The following is a 22,516-nucleotide window of genomic DNA, read 5'->3' as shown; positions in this document are numbered from 1 at the left end:
AAGGAACAAACTTTCTCTATTACATGTGGGCACAGCACAACTGTCACTACTCATTGTCAAAAGGTGCAGCCCTGTGATAAAGCACAATTCCTACAAGTGTAGGTCATCCATTCATCGTGTTGGGGATATCATCCAGCAAGGTGGGGGAGCTGCCATTTTGATAAGGGAGGGCATAACAACAGTCCTTAGAGGTGATATTCTTGGGGGTTCATCAAATAAGGCCATATGAATAGAACTTAGAAACAAGAAAGGGAAGATCACTCTGATTGGACTCGATTATAGACTCCCAGTAGTGGAAACAAGAGAAGCAGATGTGTAAAGAGATTGTAGATAGTTGTAAGAATGATAGAGTTGGGGGATTTTAATTTCCCCAATATTGACTGGGCCACCCAGTGTGCAAAGGGCCTAGATGGGATAGAAATTGTTAAATGTGTCCAAGAAAGTTTCTTGAATCAATGGATAGAGGGCCCTACGCGGGTGGGTGCAACATGGACCTCCTCTTAGGAAACGAGGTAGGGCAAGTGCCTGAATTGTCAGTAGGGGAGCATGTTAGGTCTAGTGACCAGAACACTATTAGTTTTAAAATAGTTATGAAAAAAGATAGGATGGGTCCTCCGGTTAAGATCCTAAACTGGAGCATGGCCAATCTTTGGGATATAGGCAGCATCTAACAGAGGTCAATTGGGTGAGTGTTTGTGGGACAGGAACAATTGGCAAATGGGAGGTTTTTAAAAGTGTGATACCTAGTGCAAAATTTTGTGAGATTTAAGTCTCCAGCTTAAAATGGGAGAGTTGCTGACCCATTTTTCAGGCGAGTTTTCACTCCCAATTTTATGCACTTGGTCTTTGAAGCTATGGGCTAGACTGTTTCTAGCTGCCAGAGGCAGTAGGTGGGGCCTAATTCACCAGACAGCCAGAAACTCAGATCAGAGCCCCAAACCACGCATGTACAGGAAAGGTGGAAAAAAACCTAGCTCTGCTGACAGAATTCCCACGGGCCAGATACAGCCTCCCCCTCACTTATGAACATTGAAGATCCCCACCAACATTACTGACCTCCTTATCCCACCACAGTTGCCAGAGGGATTCTGCACAGTGATGTCAGTGGGGGAGCTCCTCAATGTACTGCTTCTGAGAAAATCAACACTCTCGAATAATTCACTGACTACAGCAGGTGGTATGCATTGGCAGTGACTTACAACATCTGCCATGGCATCCCTAGAACCCACGAGAGATTCCCCCCCAACCCCACCCAGCCTGGGTCCCTGCATGGGCATTTAGAGCTCCTTTACTCACCACCCAGACACGGGGCCAGGTGCCAGCATGCATGAGGAGTTCAGGAAGGTGTCAGACTAGTTTGCACTAGGACGTCATCACGATGGTGCTTAGTGAGTCATCATCACTCTCCTGCCTGCCACAGAAACTCGCTAACACAGCGTACACAGGCCCGCCACTCTAGTGTTACAATGTTGCAGGAGATTGTAGGATGAATCCAGCAGCCTGTGCTTCCTGCCGGGCCCGGTCCGGGTCAAATTTAATATACTGGCCAGCCGGGGGATACAGGGATGGTACACTTGTGGATGGATGGTTGGGAAATACTGCAAAAGTCTCTGCTGGTAATCCGCAAGGACCCAGTGGCATAAAAGTCCAAGGCAACCATCACTTTCATAGCCACTGGTAATGAGTGACCCCCATGCTCCAAGTGCCAGGCCCTGCAACAAATGGCACAGGTGTAGCACTAATTTCCTTTAGAGTTGGAGCCATCAGCGGCACACAACGTCTGACAGTTGCTCAAAGAGCAATCCCATGCGGAACTAACTTTTTCGGGGTCTCCGCTCCCTTCTCCCCTGCCACCCCCACCCAGGGCAAATGGTGGCTCTGGTGGCCATCTCTCTGTATCCTGTGAGTGGTAAGGCCTGGGCCTCCACTGCCCATGATCCATCCTCCTGCTCGTCAACCTAAGTTATAGCAGCAACCAAAAGAACAGCAAGATCAATGGGTTGCATTGCAAAAGCCATCTGGGCAAGCTGAAGGGGGGGGTGAATTTAGGGAAGGGGAGAGACAGATGGAGAGTTTAAAGAACTCTGCTCACCCCGAGGCCAGCAACACACACTACCCATAACCCCCCTCCAGAACCCCAGCAACACACACTCCCCACACCACCACCCCCCCACAGCAACACACACTCCCCAAACCTCTCCCAGACCCCAAGGGATGCACACCCCCCATACCTCCCCACAGTCCCCCAGCAATACACACTTCCCATACTCCCCAACAAATCTCCAGCAATGTACACTCCCCATACCCTCCCCTTATAGCCCTCCGACAGCACACGCTCCCCATACCCCCGCACAGATTCCAGAATGGCAATATACAGCCCCCCCCATTTCCGAACCGCTCACAAATACACACCCAGAACCCATGCAGTAGTAACCACAGACAGCGTTGCTTTGACAAATCCTGAGGCTGCAGCACTGTCACTTCAGACAGTTTCCAGCCTAGCCCCCTCCAGCAACAGTTCTTGTTGCTACCTGCACTAGGACCCAGAGTCAGCACTAAGCCCCAAGGTCAGCGCTCTGAGCTGGTTCCATGCTGAGAGTCCGAGGTTGGACCCCAGGAGCAACAACAGCTCCCAACCCCCCACACACTCTCATGCCTTCCCAACCGGAAATGCAACATGGCTGCCATGAAACAACCCCTCCGAGCAGCATGGAGTGATTTGAACACGAAGACTCCTCACTCACCCTCATTGATCAAGTGCCTAAATCTGACTTTTATAGAGGAGGTGTTTTCCTGACTGATCCACCTGCAGCAAGTGAGATCATTAAGGCAGGTGAGCTGGGACAATTGGGAGTGAAGCTCACTAATGTGATGAATGCAAAAAAATGCAAATGGAATTTTACGACCTCATGGTGCCCGTTTTGGGTGGGCCTCTGATTTTTTTTGGTAAAATGGGAATAGGCGCGAAAACGGGTGTCATCCCCGCATCACGCCCGATTTTATGAAATTTTCCCACCACAAAATGGGCACCATGAGGTCATGAAATTCCATCCCAAGAGTCCAGGGGTAGCATATTCCTGTTAGGATGGTGGAAAAGACTGGCAAGTTTAGGGATCCCTGGCTGACCAAGAACATTACGGCTCTGGTCAGGAAAAAGAAGGAAATATACATTGGATTTAGGAATTTGGGACAAGTAAATCCTTCGATGGCTATAAAAAGTGTAAGAGTACACCTATGAGGGAAATCAGGAGGGCAAAAAGAAGGTATGATACAGATCTGGCAAGTAAGATTGAAGAAAATCTCAAGAGGTTTGATAGCTATATTAATATTAATAGGGTGGCTAGAGAGGGAATAGGTCCCCTTAAAGATCAGCATGGCCATCTGTGGGTGGCTGAGATTTTTAATGAGTATTTCTCCTCGGTGTTTATTGTGGAGAATATCATTGGTGGTGAAGAAATAAGGAAACAAGTGGTGATGTCCTGCACGATATGCATATTATTAGGGAAGGAGGTATCTGCAGCTTTAAAGCACATTAAGGTGGATAAATCCCCTGGGCCTGATCAAGTGCATTCTCAGATCTTGTGGGAGATTAGGGAAGAAATTGCAGAGGCACTTGCAGTGATATTTGCTTCATCTCTTTCCACTGGCAAAGTTCCAGAAGACTGGAGCGTAGCTAACGTTGTTCCGTTGTTTAAGAAGGGTAGCAAAGACAAGCCAGGGAATTACAGGCTGGTGAGCTTGACATCAGTGGTGGGTGAGTTACTGGAGGGATTTCTGAGGGACAAAATCTACCAACAGTTGGATAGTCAAGGCCTGATTAGGGATACTCAGCACGGTTTTGTGCATGGGAAATCATGCCTGACGAATCAAAGAGGTGACCAAGGGGATGGATAAGATAGGGCAGTAGATGTTGTTTATATGGACTTGAGCAAGGTCTTTGACAAGGTCCCATGTGGCAGACTAGTCTGGAAGAATAGGTCACATGTGATCCAGAGACAGCCAGTAAATTGGACTCAAAATTGGCTCAGTGGTAGGAAGCAGAGGGTGATGGTTGAAGGTTGTTTCTCGCACTGGAGGACTGTGACTTGTGCTGTGCATCAGAGATCGATATTGGGACCCTTGTTATTCGTTATTTATAAAAATTATTTGGATGTGAATGTACAAGAAATGGTTAATAAGTTTGCACATGATGATACCAGATTAGCAGTAGTATGTACCATCTACAAGATGCACTGCAGGAACTCACCAAGGCACCTTTCAAATCCATGACATCTAGAAGGTCTAAGGCAGCAGTAAGCAAGGAACGCCACCACGTGGAAGTTCTCTTCCAAGTCACTCACCATCCTGACTTGGAAATATATTGACATTCCTTCACTTTCACTGGGTCAAAATCAAAGAAGAAAAAAAAGTACAGCAGACGAACAGCCCCTTTGGCTCTCCAAGTCTGTGCCAATCATGGTGCCCTGCCTAAACCAAAAAATAACCTTCTGCTCTTACTCAGTCCATGTTCCTCTATTCTCTTGCTGTTCATGTACCCATCCAAATGCCTCTTAAATGTTGCTAATGTGCCCATTTCCACTACCTCTTCTGGCAGCATGTTCCAGGCATCCACCACTCTCTGTGTGAAAAACTTACCCTGCACATCTCCCTTAAACTTTCCCCCTCTCACCTTGAATTGTGCCCCCTTATCACCTTTGGAAAAAGACTCTGACTATCCACCCTGTCTATGCCTTTCATAATTTTGTAGACCTCTATCAGGTCTCCCCTTAGCCTCTGTCTTTCCAGTGAAAACAGTCTTTGTTTATTCAACCTCTCCCCATGGTCAGCACCCTTGAGAACAGGTCACATTCTGGTGAACTTTCTTTGCATGCTCTCCAAAACTTCCACAAGCTTCTGGTAATATGGTGACCAGAACTGCATGCAACACTCCAAATGTGGCCTAAACAAGGTTTTATATAACTGCAGTATGATTTCCCAACTTTTGTACTAATGCCCCAGCTGATGAAGGCAACATACTATATGCTTTCTTAATCACCTTGGCTGCTTGTGTTGCCACTTTTAGGGACCTGCATGCTCAGATCTCCCTGTATGTTAATGTTCCTAAGGGTTTACATGTAAACTTGATCCTCCAAAATGCATCACCTCGCATTTGTTGGATTAAACTCCATCGCCTGTGGTCAATGAGGATGCGAAGATATCTGTTAAGGCCCCAATTATTTCTTCCCTTGCCTCCTTACAGGAACCTGGGGTAGGTCCCATCCTGCCCCAGGGACTTGGGTACCTTAATGCAATTTAGAATACTCAACACTTCCTCCTTCAATATATTGACATTTTCTAGCGCTCGTTCCTGACCTCAACATCCATCATGTCTTTCTCCTTGGTGAATGCCGATACAAAGTACTCATTTAAGGATCTCAGCCACTTCCTGTGACTCCACGCATAACTTCCCTCTTCATCCTTGAATGGGCCTACTCTTTCTCTTGCCACCTTCTTGCTCCTAATCTATGCATTCTCCTTGACCCTGTTTGTTAAAGACATTTCATGGCCCCTTTTGGCTCTTCTAATTCTGTGTTTAAGTTCCTTCCTACTTTCTCTATATTCTTCAAGAACTTTGTCATTTTTTAAATGTTTCATATGCTTCCTTTTTCCTTTTGACTAAGCTTACAATTTCCCTTGTCGTAATGTTTCCTGAATCCATTTCTATCCTTAATTTTTGCAGGGACATGCCTGTCCTGCACTTCAATCAACTGATTTAGCCTCCCACATACCAGACGTGGATTTACCCGTAAATAGCTGCTCCCAATCCACATTCCCCAATTCCTTTCTAATTCGGATGTATTTGGCCCTCACCCAATTATGCACCGTCACCTGAGAGCCACTCCTGTCCTTATCCATGACTGTCTGAAATCTTACAGAATTATGGTCGTTAAGGCCAAAATGCTCCCCACTGAAACATCAATCACCTGGCCTGGCTCATTCCCTAATACCAAGTCTAGTATGGCTACCAGTCAACATACTGTATCAAAAAGCCCTCCTGGACACATCTGACAAATTTCTCTCCATCCAAGCCCTGGCTGTGAGGGAGTCTCAGTCAAAATGGGAGAAGTTAAAGTCGGCCACCACGACCACCCTGCTTTTTTCACACAGTATCTGACTACACAACTGCTCCTCTGTCTCCTGCGGGCTTTTGGGAGGTCTATAGTACACTCCCAACATTGTGATTTTACCCTTCTACCTAACAAGATCCCTCCAATGTGTGTCCCCCCTCAATACAGCTGTGATGAGCCCCCTAATCAACAATGCAACTCCCCCACCTCTTTTGTTTTCCCTTCTGTCCCTTCTTTAACCATGTCTCCATAATTGCAATAGCATCATAATTCCATGCAATAATCCAGGCTCTCAGTTAATCTGTCTCCTTTGCATTGACTTTGTGCATTGAAGCAAACGCATTCCAGACCTCCAGTCCCACAAAGTTCTGTGGTCTTTCTCTGCCTGTTCTTACTCTGCAAGCCCTGGAACTCCCTCCCTAACAGCACTGTGGGTATACTCACAGCGGGATTGTAGCAGTGCAACACAGCAGCTGACCACTATTTTCTCAAGGGCAATTAGGGATAGACAATAGATGTTGGCCCAGCCAGCGAAGCCCACATCCAGTATATTTAAAAAAAAAATTGGTTTTGGAATCAAACATTTGCCTCATTTGCAACCATGTTAGAAATAGCTGTTTCTTGGAATTTCAGTTCTTGAATACTTTGAAAGTGTTCAAAGTTGCATACTTTGAATTCAGTACATTCAAACTGAATGTAAGAACGTAAGAGTTGAAATCTGGCTTCATCATGTCAGCATCAAAACTTGATAACAGCAATGACAAGGAATATCTGTGTAATGTTGTATGCTGGAACTGACTATTCTTCATGATTGCTGCTATTTGATGTAACTCAGATGCTTTAGTATTCAGTGTCAATTTGTTTTGGTTCTTATGTGTAAACAGGAGCCATGGTACCATTCCGAAATTATTTCACACTGTGGATTTTATTTTGAACTCAAAGCGATTCAAGAAAAAAAAAGTCCCACTTATGGTTTTTTCATGCAGGTAAGATAACAATCACATTAGTTTGGCTCACAAAGCCACCCGATTGTGATTTGTCCATTATGGAAAGTTTTCATTTGAAAACACTGTGGTTATTTTCAAATTAAGTTCTTGATGGAAACTGTTGGAAAAGATGACTATTGTGAGGTATCATCTGCTTGTAGTGAAACAAACTTAAAAGAATCATGTTTCCACTGCAACTTGCAATATCAGATTATTTCTATCATAATTACCTTCCGGAATGATTTAGAGGGTGCAGCAAGCATACATAATTGGCAGCAAGGTGGCACAGTGGTTATCACTGCTGCCTCACAGCACCAGATTCCCAGCTTGGATCACTGTGTGTGCGGAATCTTCACATTCTCCCTGTGTCTGTGTGGGCTTCCTTTGGGTGCTCTGGTTTTCTCCCACAGTCCGAAAGATGTGCTGGTTAAGTACTTTGGCCATGCTGAATTTTCTCTCGGTGTACCAACCAGCGACCAGGGGATTTTCACAATAACTTCATTGCAGTGTTAATATAAGCCTATTTGTGACACTAATAAATAAACTTAATATCTTTATCCATCTCCAACTTCACAGTATGGCCATGTTTCACAAGCAATTAAAATGCAATTTAACTCAATGTCTGATTATCAGTGCATTGAAAGGAAATTAGCGTTTTTCACAAGGACTTGTCGTACACTCTCTGAGAAGCCCCAGATAGTCACTCCAAGTTGGGCACTGGTCCAGGGTCAAACTTGCTCAGTTATATTGCAGCGTTTGTTCCCAGATTAGAAATATGACTATTCATCCTACTGAAGGGAAAGTTCCAGGCAGTATGCCTTATTTGATACTTACTGTGTAGCATTATTGGTCTTTAATAAGCAGAGAGCACAAGATAATGTAAATACCAACAGTCTGTGCATAATGTGAAGTCTTAGCATGGAAATAGACATAATACAAAATCATCCACTGCTAGGCAAAGCTAGACAGTGGAAGAATTTTTATCCTCTGACCTTAGTGGATATATGGAACACTTCCAGCAAAAGTAATTGATCTTGTGGCTATTCACTCATTTCTTGAGTTGGAAAAATATCTGTTTAGAGATACAATTCAAGGTTATGTAGAGGAGTGAATGTGAAATATTGAACATAAGCTGCTGGGGTCATACAGCTGTCATGTCAGTGGACAGCATATATCCAAGGCTAATAACGTGGGTTGTAAGGTTGGATAAGCTTTCTCTGGGGCCTCAGCTGTTCACCATTTATACAGATGATCTGGAGGAGGGAACCGAGAGTATGGTGTTGAAATTTGCTGATGACACCAAGATTGGTGGAACGGCAAATTGTGCGGAGGGTGTGGAGAGTCTGCAAAAGGATCTAGATAGGCTGGGCGAATGGGCCAGGAACTGGCAAATGGAATTTAATGTTGGCAAATGTGAGGTTGTCCACTTTGGTAGGAATAATGGTAGGAAGGACTATTACTTACGTGGCGAAAAACTGCAGCATGCGACGGTGCAGAGGGACCTCGGGGTCCTTGTGCATGAATCGCAAAAACCCAGCCTGCAGGTGCAGCAGGTGGTCAGGAAGGCGAATGGGATGCTGGCCTTCATAGCAAGGAGGATTGAATATAAAAGTAGGGAGGTCTTGCTGCAGCTGTACAGGGCATTGGTGAGGCCGCAGCTGGAGTACTGTGTGCAGTTTTGGTCGCCGCACTTACACAAGGATATTTTGGCCTTGGAGGGAGTGCAGAGGAGGTTTACGAGGCTGATTCCGGAGTTGAGGGGGTTGAACTGTGAGGAGAGGCTGAATAAACTAGGCTTGTACTCGTTAGAGTTTAGAAGAATGAGGGGAGATCTCATTGAGACGTATAAGATGATGAATGGGATGGATAGGATAGAGGTGGAGAGGCTCTTCCCGCTCAGAAAGGACAGTAGGACTAGAGGGCACAGCCTCAGGATAAAGGGGGGGTGGTTTAGAACGGAGTTGAGGAGGAACTTCTTCACTCAAAGGGTGGTGAATCTCTGGAATTCTCTGCCCGTTGAAGTGGTGGAGGCTGCCTCGCTAAATATTTTTAAGGCGCGGGTTGATAGGTTTTTGATAGGCAATGGGATTAGGGGTTATGGGGAGAGGGCGGGAATGTGGAACTGAGCCACGACAGATCAGCTATGATCTTATTGAATGGCGGGGCAGGCTCGAGGGGCTAGATGGCCTACTCCTGCTCCTATTTCTTATGTTCTTATGTTCTCCCAGGGTGGAAGAGTCAATTACTAAGAGGCATAGGTTTAAGGTGCGAGAGGCAATGTTTAAAGGAGATGTATGAGGCACATCTCTTTACATAGAGTGGTGGATGCCTGGAACTCACTGCCGGGGGAGGTACTGGAAACAGATACAATAGTGACTTTTAAGGGGCATCTTGACAAATACGTGAATAGGATGGGAATGGAGGGGTATGGTCCCCAGAAGGGTAGGGGATTTTAGTTCAGTCAGCAGTATGGTCGGTGCAGGCTTGGAGGGCAGAAAGGCCTGTTTGTGCGCTGTAATTTTCTTTGTTCTTTGCTCTTTAAATGTTCTGGAGCTTTGACTAATTTTGGGCTAAGGAGTACCTTTAAAGAACCACATGTCTAGTGTCTCAATGAATTAAACAGGCTTGATGGGTGAAAGGCTTGTTCCCGTGTTTTCTGAAGTTAAAAAAAGTGGGTTAGTACTTTGGGTATAGTATGCTGCATAAATTTGTATTAGTTTCTTCCCTTATCTGTGTAATTTACAAATTAATATTATGAGCAGACCCCAGCAAAAGAAAAACTTCTGGGTAAAGGTTGCAAAAAGCAAGGTGAGTTTTGAAGCGCAGATGGTTATTGATGAAGAGGTAGAATTGTTAATGACTTGTAATAAAGATTTGAAGGAGAATCTGTGGCACCAGGTCAGTTGGCCTAGGTCAAGAGAAACATCTTGCTCTGGAGCTTCCTGGAGCAGATGTATGCAAAAGGACAGAGGAAATGAAAATAATCTCAGTGTAGTCGACCAGCTTGATACACAATGGCCGCGCAAAGAAAGAACACAACTATGGCCTGATGGCAAATGTGGCAAACTTCAGAACTAAGAGGTTTTAACTCCAGGCTGGTGACTATGTTTACTTGCAACAAGAAGAAGTGACCTACGTTTACTTGCCACAAATATCTTTGATTTTACAATGGGCAATATAAACTCAGCAGGATACTAGGCAATAGGTATCTTCAAAGAGCAGGTTGACCGTGATGAATTAGCAGGATGGAAAACAACACATATCCCTGATAATAAACTCATCCTAATCCTGACTCATCCACATGGACAGGAGCCAGATATGAAACAGAGTCAGAATGGCTGAGGACAACTAGCCCTAAGGTCAGGCAATCTGCAATAAATTTGAACAATATATCCATGTCAGTGCCTACGTGTGGGAATGCATTTTTTCCGGCTGGGGTCAGAGGATAAATATTGAATTTGAAGCAGAACTTGAAGGGAAACCACAGAAGTAAGCAAAAGGAAGCCTCAAGCTCAAAGCTTGATGAAGCCTGACTCCTCTCTGCCTGGTCAGCATGAATGGGTAGAGTCATCTCCAGAGGACCATTAGATAAGCATTAATAGTTGAAAATCTATGCTTGTAAACTTATTATAATAGATTTATAGGGGAGTAGAAGCATTTATTTGTAATACAATGTAAGTACAGGACTTGTAGCAGTCATAGTATTTAAGTTTTTTTTACATTTTCCACATAAAGACATGATTTGATTTAAAGAGAAAGTTCTTCCTGTGTCTACCAGTTGACTGGAGCAAAGGTGTTGGTCAAGTTCTTTTTAAGTTTCAATTTATTAATGTCACAAGTAGGCTTACATTAACGCTGTAATGAAGTTACTGTGAAAATCCCCTTGTCACCATACTCTGGCACCTGTTCAATAACTCTGAGGAAGAATTTAGCATGGCCAATGCACGTAACCAGCTTAGAGAATGTGCAGGCTCCATACAGACAGTGACCCAAGCCAGGAATCGAACCCAGGTCCCTGGCGCTGTGAGGCATAATAGATGCATAGGTTATAATCGTCCAAAATACCCTAGTGGAATGGAAAACTGCAAAAGGAACATTGCTGTTCAAGAAGGAAGGGGGACAGAAATCAACAAATGTAGGCCAGTTGGTTTGATATCTGTCATTGGGAAAATGCTAGAACCCATTATTAAGCAGGAAATAGCAGAACATAAAGGGGGTCTTGTGGTGCATTGGTAATGAACCTACCTTCAAGCTAGAAATTCTGTGTTCAAGTTCTACTCAAGGACTTGATGGCCCAGGAAATTGCATTTATGATACAGATTGATTATTGTACTACATTGTGTGCAATGTAATACATGGGATAAACTGGTGTAGCTTTAAAATATACTGGGTGAAGACTTAGGGTAAGGTGAAGTATAAGGTTCTGGTACGTAAGAGGTTAATATGGGACTGAATAAGTATCACCCATTCAGTGATATAAGAGAACAGATTATGCACACAGAGGAATCGAAGTATTGTTCGATAGAGCTATATGTAGAAGCAAGCATGGAGGCATCTCCTAGCAGGGACCATTGTTGTACCTATGTATATAGTTTCTAGTAGTTAATAATTATTTACTGTTGACCTACCCAAAACTATGAATATCTCAAAGGACGTACTGAACACCTTACAACATGGGCAACAAATAAAACAACTCAAAACCTCACAAAGACTGAAGAAGAAAGTTAAAATCCTAGTAAACTGAAGGAAATATCAGAAGAGGTAAAGGTGCAGAAGGAAATCACCAGAGAAAATCTCCAAAGAGATCTCCCATCTAACTATTCACTCACTCATCTATCCATCCATTCACTAACCCAAGCTCATTCATTAAAACACGAACGTTTAAATACTGACCAGAATAAAGTAGCTAGTGCAGTTGAAGAGTGGGCACATGCTCTGCATTGATCCTCCCCTCAGGTCCCTTTGTGGATTCCTATGCTGAGGTAGTTCTTCCAGATGCTGCATCGTAAATTTGGTCTTTATAATGGTAACCAGATACGTAGACAGTTTACCAGGCTGATTCCGGAGATGGTGGGTCTGATGTATGAGGAGAGATTGATTAGGTTAGGATTGTTTTCGCTGGGGGTTATGATGAATGAGGGGGCTGTCATAGAGACTTATAAAATTCTAACTGGATTAGACAGGGTAGATGCAGGGAGGATGTTCCCAATGGTGGGGGAGTCCAGAACCAGGGGTCACAGTCTGGGGATCTGGGGCAGACCATTTAGGATGGAGATGATGAGACATTTCTTCACCCAAAGAGTGGTGAGCCTGCGGAATTCATTACCACAGGGAGAGTTGATGCCAAAACATTGAATGTATTAAAGAGGTGACTAGATATAGCACTTGGAATGAATGGGATCAAAGGTTATGGGAGGAAAGCTGGATTAGATTTTTAAATTGGATGATCAGCCATGATTGTGATGAATGGCAGAGCAGGCTCTATTTTCTCTATTTCTATGTTTCTGTGAAGTGGCAGAACTCTGACTGTCTTTCTTGATGCTTCACCTTCAAGGTACCAACATTTGTTTACTACCTCATGAAAATGCAAATCATGCAACACCTCAAAATCCTCCAACTACTTTGAGCCTGATCACTTTGCCTGGCGTTATTTGAAGAGCAGGAGAAAGCGATATTACTGAAGGAAAATATTGACAGAAACAATTAACCCAAAAGTGAAAAAATGGGAGTGGATTAAGTCTCCGTACGTCAGCCTCATCTTGTGGCATCATCAACAATCATGAAGGAATTCATCAACTCCTGCTTTCAGCCAGCTGAACCCGTCTTAACTTTAACTTGTCCATGAAGGAACCCTCACTAGACTCTGACGTTCATGTGAATTAATATCCATTTCTATGAGTTTTTTTGTTTTGTTATCCCTAGTTTAAAATTATTTTCTTTCCTATCTCCTTGTATGCTTGTACATAGACGCATAGTTGCGACAACCATCCCCCAGGTTTGAATGTATGAATAAACAATATTTCTGATCTGACCCGAAAGAGAGTTTGCTGAAAGGCATTTTAAAATTGACTTTACAAATATAAGGTTTAGGGAAAAACACCACAACCTATTAAAAAATTAAAATATCCTTGCTTACAAATAGAGGGCAAGGACAATAATGAAGTTCAGTTTGCCTCTCTCCCCTGTCTGTAATTCAAGTATGAAAGGATTCATTTTGGTCGAAAAAGTGAGGAGAGGTAATGTAAAATAGAGTACAATTCTAAAAGGGTTGCAGGAGCAGACAGATCTGTGTGTATATGTGCACAAATCATTGAAGAGGACCAGGCTACAAGAGAAAGCAGTCGACAAGGCAAATTAGATTCTTGGATTTATAAATGAAGGTAAAGAGTACAAAAAGAGGAAGTTATGGTGACCTTTATAAAACACAAGTTTGGTCTGAATTGGAATATTGTGTCCAATTCTGGGCACCATACTTTAGGAAGGGTGTGAAGCCATTAGCGTGTAAGATATACAAGGTAGGTTCCAGGGATGAGGGCCTTCAGTTACAGTTGCAGAGTGGAGAAGCTGGAGCTGTTCTCCTTATAGAAGAGAAGATTGAGAGGAGATTGGTCTGGACAGAATGGATAAGGAGAAACTGTTCGCATTGGCAAATGGGTCATGAGCCAGGAGTCACCAAGTTAGCAGGAGTGACAAAAGAATCAAAGGTGACATAAGGAAAAACTTCTTTATGAAGTGAGTGGTTATAAGGGCTGGAACGCACTGCAGGCGGATTCCATCATGGTTTTCAAAACAGAACTGGATTAATTGCTGTAGAGAAAAGGATTGCAGAGCACTGGGCTAAAACACAGTATGCAGGACTAGCTGAGTTCCTCTTGCAGAAAACTGGCATGTACACAGCGGGCCAAATCACTGCTTTCTGTGCTGTAAGCATTCTATGATCCTATGATTTTTAATGTTTCTCAAGCAGTCAACAGATCAAATATGTCGCAAAGTTTGTCAATTTTCGGGTTTTGGGATATAAGCACAGGATGTTTTTGAAACAATCTATATAATTTGTTTACAATCTATATAAATGATCTGCAAGCAGGGATAGAATGCAACATAACAAAATTTGCAGATGATACTAAAATAGGCAGGAAAGCAGACTGTGAAGTGGATATAAAGATTCTACAGACAGATATAGATAGACTAGGAGAATAGGCCAAAATTTGGCAGATGAAGTTTAATGTGGGTAAGTGTGAGGTTATCCATTTTGACAGAAAAAATAGAAAGGCAAATTATCACCTAAATGGAAAGCAGATTCAAAATGCGTCCAGGCAGAGGGATCTGGGTGTCTATGTTCATGAATCACAAAAAGTCAGTATGTAGGTGTAGCACATAATGACAAAAGGCAAATAGAATGTTAGCATTAATGGCAAAAAGATTGGAGTATGAAGGTAGAAAAGTGTTTTGCACTTTTATAGGGTGTTGGTGAGACCACATCTGGAGCATTGTGTCTATTTTTTATCTCATTATTTGAGGAGGAATATGATGGCATTGGAACAGTTCAGAAAAGTTTCACCAAATTGATTCTGGGAATGAAAGGGTTGACATCTGAGGAGGCTTAGAAGGATGAGAGGGAGTATGATCAAAGTATATAAAATTTTAAAAGGGATTGATGAAGTAAATGGAGACCAAATGTTTCCTCTTATGGAGCAATCTAGAACAAGAGGTCACAGGTATAGATTAAGAGGTGATAAATTTAAAACTGAGATGAGGAGGAACTATTCGCAGAGGGTGGTGTATTTGTGGAATTTGCTGCCCTATAATGCAGTGGAATCTGAATTGTTGAATGGTTTCAAGAGGGAGATAGATATATTTCTGATTTAAAGAAGGGAAAGAGGGATATAGAGAATTGATGGGAAGGTGGATTTACAACTAAGGAGAGTTCAGGCATGATCTGATTGAATGGTAGAGCGGGCTCGAAGGGCTGAATTTGCCTACTTCTGCTCCTATGTTCGTAACCACTGTAACATCCGCAGGTTTGGGTTTTGGCAGTCCTCATTCAAACTATGCAAATCAGGCAGTTTAGCACGACAGTTGACACTGAAAGACAGAATTTGCTGTCAGCTTGGAGAACTTATTTTGAGGTCTGGAAACCTTGAAAAATGTGGGCACACGTAAATCACAAGGTATGAGCACAGGCCACATACACACGTGAAGGAAGAGAGTAGGATTAAAGGTGAATATTCAAAAACCCACAGCTAATTGAGCAATATGAATAAGGAGATGGTAAGTAAGGTTTTGGAGAGGAAATTGTATGTGCTATGATGGGGAAGATAATGTGGTACATGAAGGAATTTCAATGGTCCAATTCACATTCTGTTTCATTCTCCACAACTCTTAAGTTTCAAGGCAAAGCTGGCTCATCGTCAAGTGTATAGTCCAGAACAAATAGTGGACCATACAATTCAATATATATGAGAGGAGAATAGATGAATTATTGGAGAATCAAGAAGATGTTTGGATTATGAAGATTTGAACAGTGCACAGAAGTTCTAGCATGGAATCGTCAATTTGGCTTAGAAGATGTGTTAAATCAATTTATTCATACACACTGCAGGACTGCACATTAAGGTATATAGTGACATTGCACAAATGCTTACATATTCAGCGTACCATCTGCTTTCTGCAGAGAGCAAAGTGAACTCAGTTATCCCTAAGGTACACCCGAAAAGCACTGCTCAGCTAAACATCAGTCATCTTCATCCCTTCAACTTGTAACAGCACAGATATGTGCATTACAAGTGAAGATCATGGCCGAGTTGAGGAGAAATCGAAGGATGAATAATTGTGCAGTGGTAAGTAGGGAATATGCTCCAAGTGCATAAGGGAATGCTGTAGGTTGACATGCATTGAGCTGGGGCAGGGAAAGATCCATCATGCTCAGCACCCATGCTGGATTTCAATGAAATTTCACAGGTTTTGTTTTTCAATGGAGGAGATGCAGCACCTGATTTACACTGACGTGTGACTTGTATCCATACATGTAACCACATGTATGTTATGATTAGGATACACATCTCGTTGTTTTTACTGCAGTGTGCATTTGAGTATATAGCATTGTGTAGCGTATATAGATTTCTGATAGACAAGGGAAAAGATTTCTGATAGACAAGGGAATTAAGGGTTATGGGGAGAAAGCGTGAAAGTGGAACTGATCCACTTCAGATCAGCCATGATCTTATTGAATGGTGGGGCAGACTTGTAGGGCTAGGTGGCCTACTCCTGCTCCTATTTCTTATGATCTTATGTTCTTATGTATAAGCTGCCATCTGGTAATTGTGCAGGCACAGATTCTGTGTTATCACATACTCCTGTACAAATGACTATGAAGTCCAACACCACCACCAAGAAACCGCACCCCCCCAAACCCCCACAGCTCCCCCCCCCCACCCCACCCCACCCCAGGGTATCTGATCCCTGACAAGCCAAATGCCCAGGACTTACATCAGATTCATTATTCTTTGTCCTGGGGCCGACTTGGAATTTCAATAGCACCCACCACTGAGTTCTGGCATTGCTGGGACTATGAGACACACAGTGTGAAGGAAACCCCCAGCACTAATGCAGATCCATCAGAATTATATGGATCCATTCCTGTTACATGGAACAAAAGCATCTGTAACCCCCTGCAGCTCAACAGATGGAAGGCAGCCACAGACCAGTGTTGTTCTTTCGGCTAACTGAATCTTGGCATTGTACACATCAACAAGAAACACAGAGGCATGCACAAAAGGCTGACACAGCAGTTAAATACATTTACCATAACTGTAAAAAGAACTTAGTAAAATGAATTTACTTTAAACATACAGGGTAAATTTTATGGGGAAGGGAGTGGTGGATTACTCACCCCCCCATCCCCTTTAGTAAATTTGGTGGCAAACCGAACAACTTTAAAAAAGGCTGCCCCACAGATGTAACAGACTGCTGACAGCTCAGACAGTCCCAGCAGTGCCAGAACTCAGTAGCGGGTACTGCAGGGACTGCAAGCACGCTCCAGTATGAATCCTGAACTAGGATAAGTCCTGGGAATTTGGGCTGGAAGGAATCAGGCACCCTGTTGGGGGGAGGAGGGGAGAGATGGTGAACCCTTTGTAAGGGGACGGGTTCGGTGAGGCAGTGGGAGAATGGGTTTGGGAGGCCGGCAGGGGGGCACAAAGAGGTGCACACCTGCCATGGGCAGCATAATATTTGGATCAATTGGCTTGTGCAATTGCCTGTTAATTTTTTTTCACAGTGGCAGGCAGGCTGCCAGTTTTGGCACTTGTCCGCCTACCATATTATGGGCACCAGTTTGAGAGTGGATGGGATGGCAGTGGGCTGACCTCCTATCATATTTTAAGTGGCTCCCCCTCTCACATACTGGAAACACACCCAGTGACAGGGTGGAGTGGGAGGGAGGGTCAGGTTGTAAAATCCAGCCCATAGTCACTGTGCAAAAAAGAAAGACAGATCAACAAAGTAACTCACATGTGATTTCCTCAGTGGAATTCTTCAAGGCCAGGTCCTCCATTCCAATGGTCCAGGCCTTTGTTTGTACTGTTGCTATGTCATGCTGATGTGACTGAATCCATACAGCTCTAATTAATGACATTACGCTCCAGTTCAATGTAGCTATGTTTACAGAAATAATTTCTCCTTTGAAATAGAGTAGAGAAACTTGTGTCTCAACCTTCATAGCAGAGAAGACAGCAACAGATTATGTCCTTGTCTGAATGCAGAGATGTTGGACTGTGCTTGCCTGGGAGTAATATCAACTTGCTCTCAATACAAAAAATATTCTGTCTTCCCTACTGAACATCCATTTTGGCACAAGTGCTTGCAGGTCAAAGAAGAGCGAAATCTGAAAAGTCAAGGGCAGGCTATTGATTTTTGCAAAAACAAGACAATATAGTGAGAGAAAAAAATGTTAGTGACCAGCATTGTATGTAATTGTGGCACCTTGGTTGAATTACATTGAGAAAGGATCAAAGCAAATACGCTTATAACTGGGACCTTTAATGGATTTGTGTGAATTTTTGGGTATGCCTAATATTTACATTCATTATACAAATTTGTGAATAATATTCTGGCTTCATATCATTCAATATCTTTAACTGGAATTTTCTGACTGTTCAAGCCAGCGGAATTTTCCCATCCCGCTGCAGCGAACGGAGATTTGATTTATCGCCAAAGTCTCTGACTTCATTGTAGCAGGAGTGTGGTGTGAATGGGTGGTAGAAGTTCACCTATATATATATTTGTATATACAATGTTATTTATCTTTGTATGAAAAATTGGAGAATACTGTTTTTGTAGAAATAATGTGCCAACATTATTCCCCTCATAATTCTCACACTGAGCAAGGGAGTGTCAGTGGATTCAAAGTTTGAATCAAGTAATATGACCTCACTCTGTCACATATTCACCTGCTACCATTGTTTTGGAGGTGGGTTGCATGGTATGTATAAGTCCTATGTTTGGGGCGTGATTCCTCATTAGAATATTGAAACTGCTGAGAACCTGATTTAAAGTTAATGTTGACTGGCCTGTTTTCCTGAGGCTTGAGAAAACCTGGCAGCTAAATGATGATGAGAGAAGATAGATTGAGCAGATAAATACCTTTTGTAGTAATGCTTGTGACATTGATGGAGTAGGAGTGCTCTCCCTGACCTTTGACTGTTGCAATCAGCTGAGCTTGAATCTTTAACCTCCAATACATTCCCCTCTCTCATTAGAATCACAGAATCCTTATAGTGCAGAAGGAGGCCATTCAGCCCATCGACTTTGCACCGATTCTCTGATAAAGCATCTTACCCAGGCCCACACCCCTGCCCCTGCTAATCCACCTAACCTAAACATCTTTGGACAGTGGGAGGAAACTGAAGCATCTGGAGGAAACCCATGCAGACACAGGGAGCGTGTGCAAACTCCATACAGACAGTCACACGAGGCTGGAATTGAACCCAAGTTTGTGGCACTGTGAGGCAGCAGTGCTAACCACTGTGCCACCGTGCCGCCCCACGAGTGTTCTAAGTTCCCCTTTTGCTTGCAATCCTATCTTCTGTTTACTGGTCCCACCTATCCTTCTGCCCACAACCTCCCTTTGCCTCCCAATTATTATGCCCCAAGAGCCCCATTCATATCCTGTTTCTCTTCATTTGCTGTGTGTAGTTCCTGCTGATTCTTGTCATCCATCCAGTCTGCCAATATTGCTGGCTGCTAGGCAGAAAATGGAATTTTGAAAAATGATGATAAAGATCAGCCATTTAATCTGCCAAAACCACTGCATTCCCAGATTTCTCCCTATACCACAACCTCTGCTCATGTGCTCCCTAACTTTTAGTATTGAAAACTGTGTTCAAACAATCCACGAGTCTTGAAACTAATCTGTTGTATTAAATGAATAAATTCATTCATTCCAGAGAATAAATCCTGCAGACTCAAATATACCTTTTAGAATTACTGAACACAATGCTTTCAGCTTACGGCATGAACGTGCAGTGAAGTATGAGATCCAAGTGCAGACAATGATAGATGAAAAATGGCAAGTCTTTAGTACTGGTTACATATGCCAGAAATTTGGTGTTACCAAAAAATCCAGCCACAGTCGGGTAAGTTACTATTTCCATGTCTTAAATGATAATTTTCCATAGTTTTTTTTAATTACAGTTAATGGATGCAGTCATCCCCAATGGGGAAAGGCAGCGGTGGAGTGTTATTTTCACTAGATTAGTAATCTAAAGACTCAGAGTGATACCCTAGAGGTCCTGTTTCAAATCCCACCAAGGCAGATGGTACAATATGAATTCCAAATAGATCGGCATTAAAAGTCTAATGATGGCCATGAAACCATTGTTGATTGTTGTTATAAATCTATCTGGTTCACAACTATCCTTTAGGTGAGGAAATCTGCCATTCTTATCTCGTCTGGACTACAAAGTAAAGTAAATTTATTCGTCGCAAGTAAGACTTCCATAAACACTGCAATGAAGTTACTGTGAACCTCCCCTAGTCGCCACACTGTGACGCCTGTTCGAGTAAATGCACCTAACCAGCTCGTCTTTCAGACTGAGGGGAACAGACGGGGAGACACATTGCGGCAGGGATATAAGATTCTGGCCCATATATAGTAACAACAATTTCCTTCTAATTTACTAAGCATGGCATATTACTCAATGCGCGGTTTGCGGAGATTCATATGCTTTTTTTATTTTTCTCCTTGACTATTCACACCTGTGGCAAGGACCATTGTAACAGATCCACACCTGACAATTTCTTAATGAGGAGGATCTATCTCTCACTGGATCTCTCTGCTCACCTTAATGGCGTAATAAGTGCTCTGCTGCAGCATTAGTCAGTGATATGTAGCTGAGTATTCTGATGGACAAAGTTGACAATATCATGATTTGTACTGGTCAAAATGTCAGGGTAGCCAGTGCGTGCATGCAGCATGCTCTGCAGCAAGACAGCTGCGTGACTGCAAGACAAAGGCCACAACATAAAAGCGGCTTTTTGTGTTCTCTTAAAGTTGACTTATTCTTATCATTTTGTTTGTGGCAAAGAAAATTAATGCTCCTTATATTTTCCTCAGGTCCTGTTGGTGGCTGGACTAACAACGCCTGTTTATGTGACCTTCGCTCTTGTTTTTCCTGTATCTTGAAAAGTAACAGAAAGCAAAGTACCTCAGTGTGTTGAGTAGTGAGTGAATGGAACACCATTAATTAACAAATACTTGATTTGAAAATCTCAGTCCAGAGAGGATGACATTTACACTTTACCTTTGTGAGTTTTCTGTTAGTAAAAGTCTACCTGCAAAACTGTAGTGAACTCTCTTTTCTATTTTGCCAAGACTCCAAACTTGCGTGGTGAAACTTTTTCATTGCAGAAGACAGTGATTTAAAGGGCCAGCTAGAGGACATGAGGAACCTTAAGCAACAAAAATAGAAAATGCTAGAAAGCATGACAGGTGACATCTGTGAAGAGGGCAGAGTAATTATTATTTCAAGTGTGGATGCTTTATCAGAAAGATACATAAAGGGCGGGATTTAAAAAAAATTCTGACTGTGTTTGCCCTGAGATCAGAAAATCCCGCCTGAGGACAAAAGACCTTTGCATGGTCCCCCCACCGCCCAACAATTCCTGTGGCATTACTTCATTTCAGTGTTAATCTAAGCCTACTTGTGACATTAATAAATAGACCTTAAACTTTAGCAGTATTTGAAAATGGCGCTTTGCATTTAGAAGTTCAGGATTTTAGCCTTGAGTTTTGTCAAAAATGAAAAGCAGAAAATGTTCACTTCCCCCTTAATTAAATGGAAAAGTCCCTTGTTCCTCAGTTGTGTATGGAACAAATAAATAGGATCATGTGTAGAGTTTATACATTCATGGAGTGTATTTTTTTGATTGGTATGGTTACAAAAGGTCAAGAATTTGAGTGGCAGTGAACTGACCAACAGAGACAGTCCTGATAAGTATTCGGTAACTTAGAATCATAGAATCTACAGTGCAGAAGGATACTATTCGGCCCATTGAGTCTGCACCGACCAGAATCCCATCCAGGCCCTATTTCCATAACCCATTTACCCTGACACTGAGGGGCAATTTAGCATGGCCAATCCACCTAGCCCACGCATCTTTGGACTTCTGAGTAGAAAACTTAAACTTTCCTGCATTTATATTGTAAAATAATGTTAAATTGGTAAGAGTGACTTTTAAACTACCCTGAAGCAAGTTACTGAAAAAAATGGGAGATCCAGGCATTTGCTTGCAGGCATCAGTAACCTGAAGTTGGGAGTCATGTTGAGCCTCAAGCCTTATGATTCAGTAGTGTGCCTTCTGTCTAATGTGACAGTAGCCAGTTACTATTCCATTTCCACATTCACTGTCTTACTAGGAATCTTGGGTGGATTCCAGAGGTGGGAGCTCAGGACAGTATGGCTTACTGCAAGGGAGACTGGCAATCCACACCGTGTGACCACAGTGAATGCGACTGAGGCCAAGCAGTAAACTGGAGGGGAAGCACTGGAGCCACCATCAACATCAAGGTGGTGGCTGAAACATTACAAAGGCTGACAATCGGAGACTTGTCTCTCCATGATTTCCACACTCAACGGCAAGGTAGTGGAGATGGAAGACAGCAGCTTTACCACATTTCCTGTCAGGCATGCTACTACATGCCATCAGGAACAAGGAGGCAGGAATACATCTGGTAACCAGCCTAACACATTCATTTCTAAAATTCCATCCCTCATCGCATCAAAAGCTGACTGCAAAGGGGTTGATTGGGAATAGTCCACACCAGGGATTTTTTCTCGTGTCTTTGGGCGCAAATCGGATGGTCGACAGTCAAATATAAATCTGAATCTTAGTTTTCTCAATTGGTTTGATGTTTGAATAACA

The 22,516-nt window shown here is 43.0% G+C and overlaps 1 protein-coding gene across 1 annotated transcript in view; it reads left to right on the top strand.

Moving 5' to 3' along the window:
- btbd16 (BTB (POZ) domain containing 16) overlaps positions 1-20,777 on the top strand; it is an 88,967-nt gene extending 68,190 nt beyond the window's left edge. The window contains exons 15-17 of the mRNA XM_080205292.1: positions 6,992-7,093; positions 19,540-19,728; positions 20,709-20,777. Coding sequence (XP_080061418.1) covers positions 6,992-7,093; positions 19,540-19,728; positions 20,709-20,777 — 360 coding nt within the window. The remainder of the gene's footprint in view (positions 1-6,991; positions 7,094-19,539; positions 19,729-20,708) is intronic.
- The last annotated feature ends 1,739 nt before the right edge of the window (positions 20,778-22,516 follow it).

The sequence above is a fragment of the Carcharhinus amblyrhynchos genome, chromosome 17 (assembly GCF_965287045.1).
Source record: "Carcharhinus amblyrhynchos chromosome 17, sCarAmb.v2.hapA, whole genome shotgun sequence".
NCBI classification, from domain to species: domain Eukaryota; kingdom Metazoa; phylum Chordata; class Chondrichthyes; order Carcharhiniformes; family Carcharhinidae; genus Carcharhinus; species Carcharhinus amblyrhynchos.
This window is presented reverse-complemented; position numbering and strand designations above follow the sequence as displayed.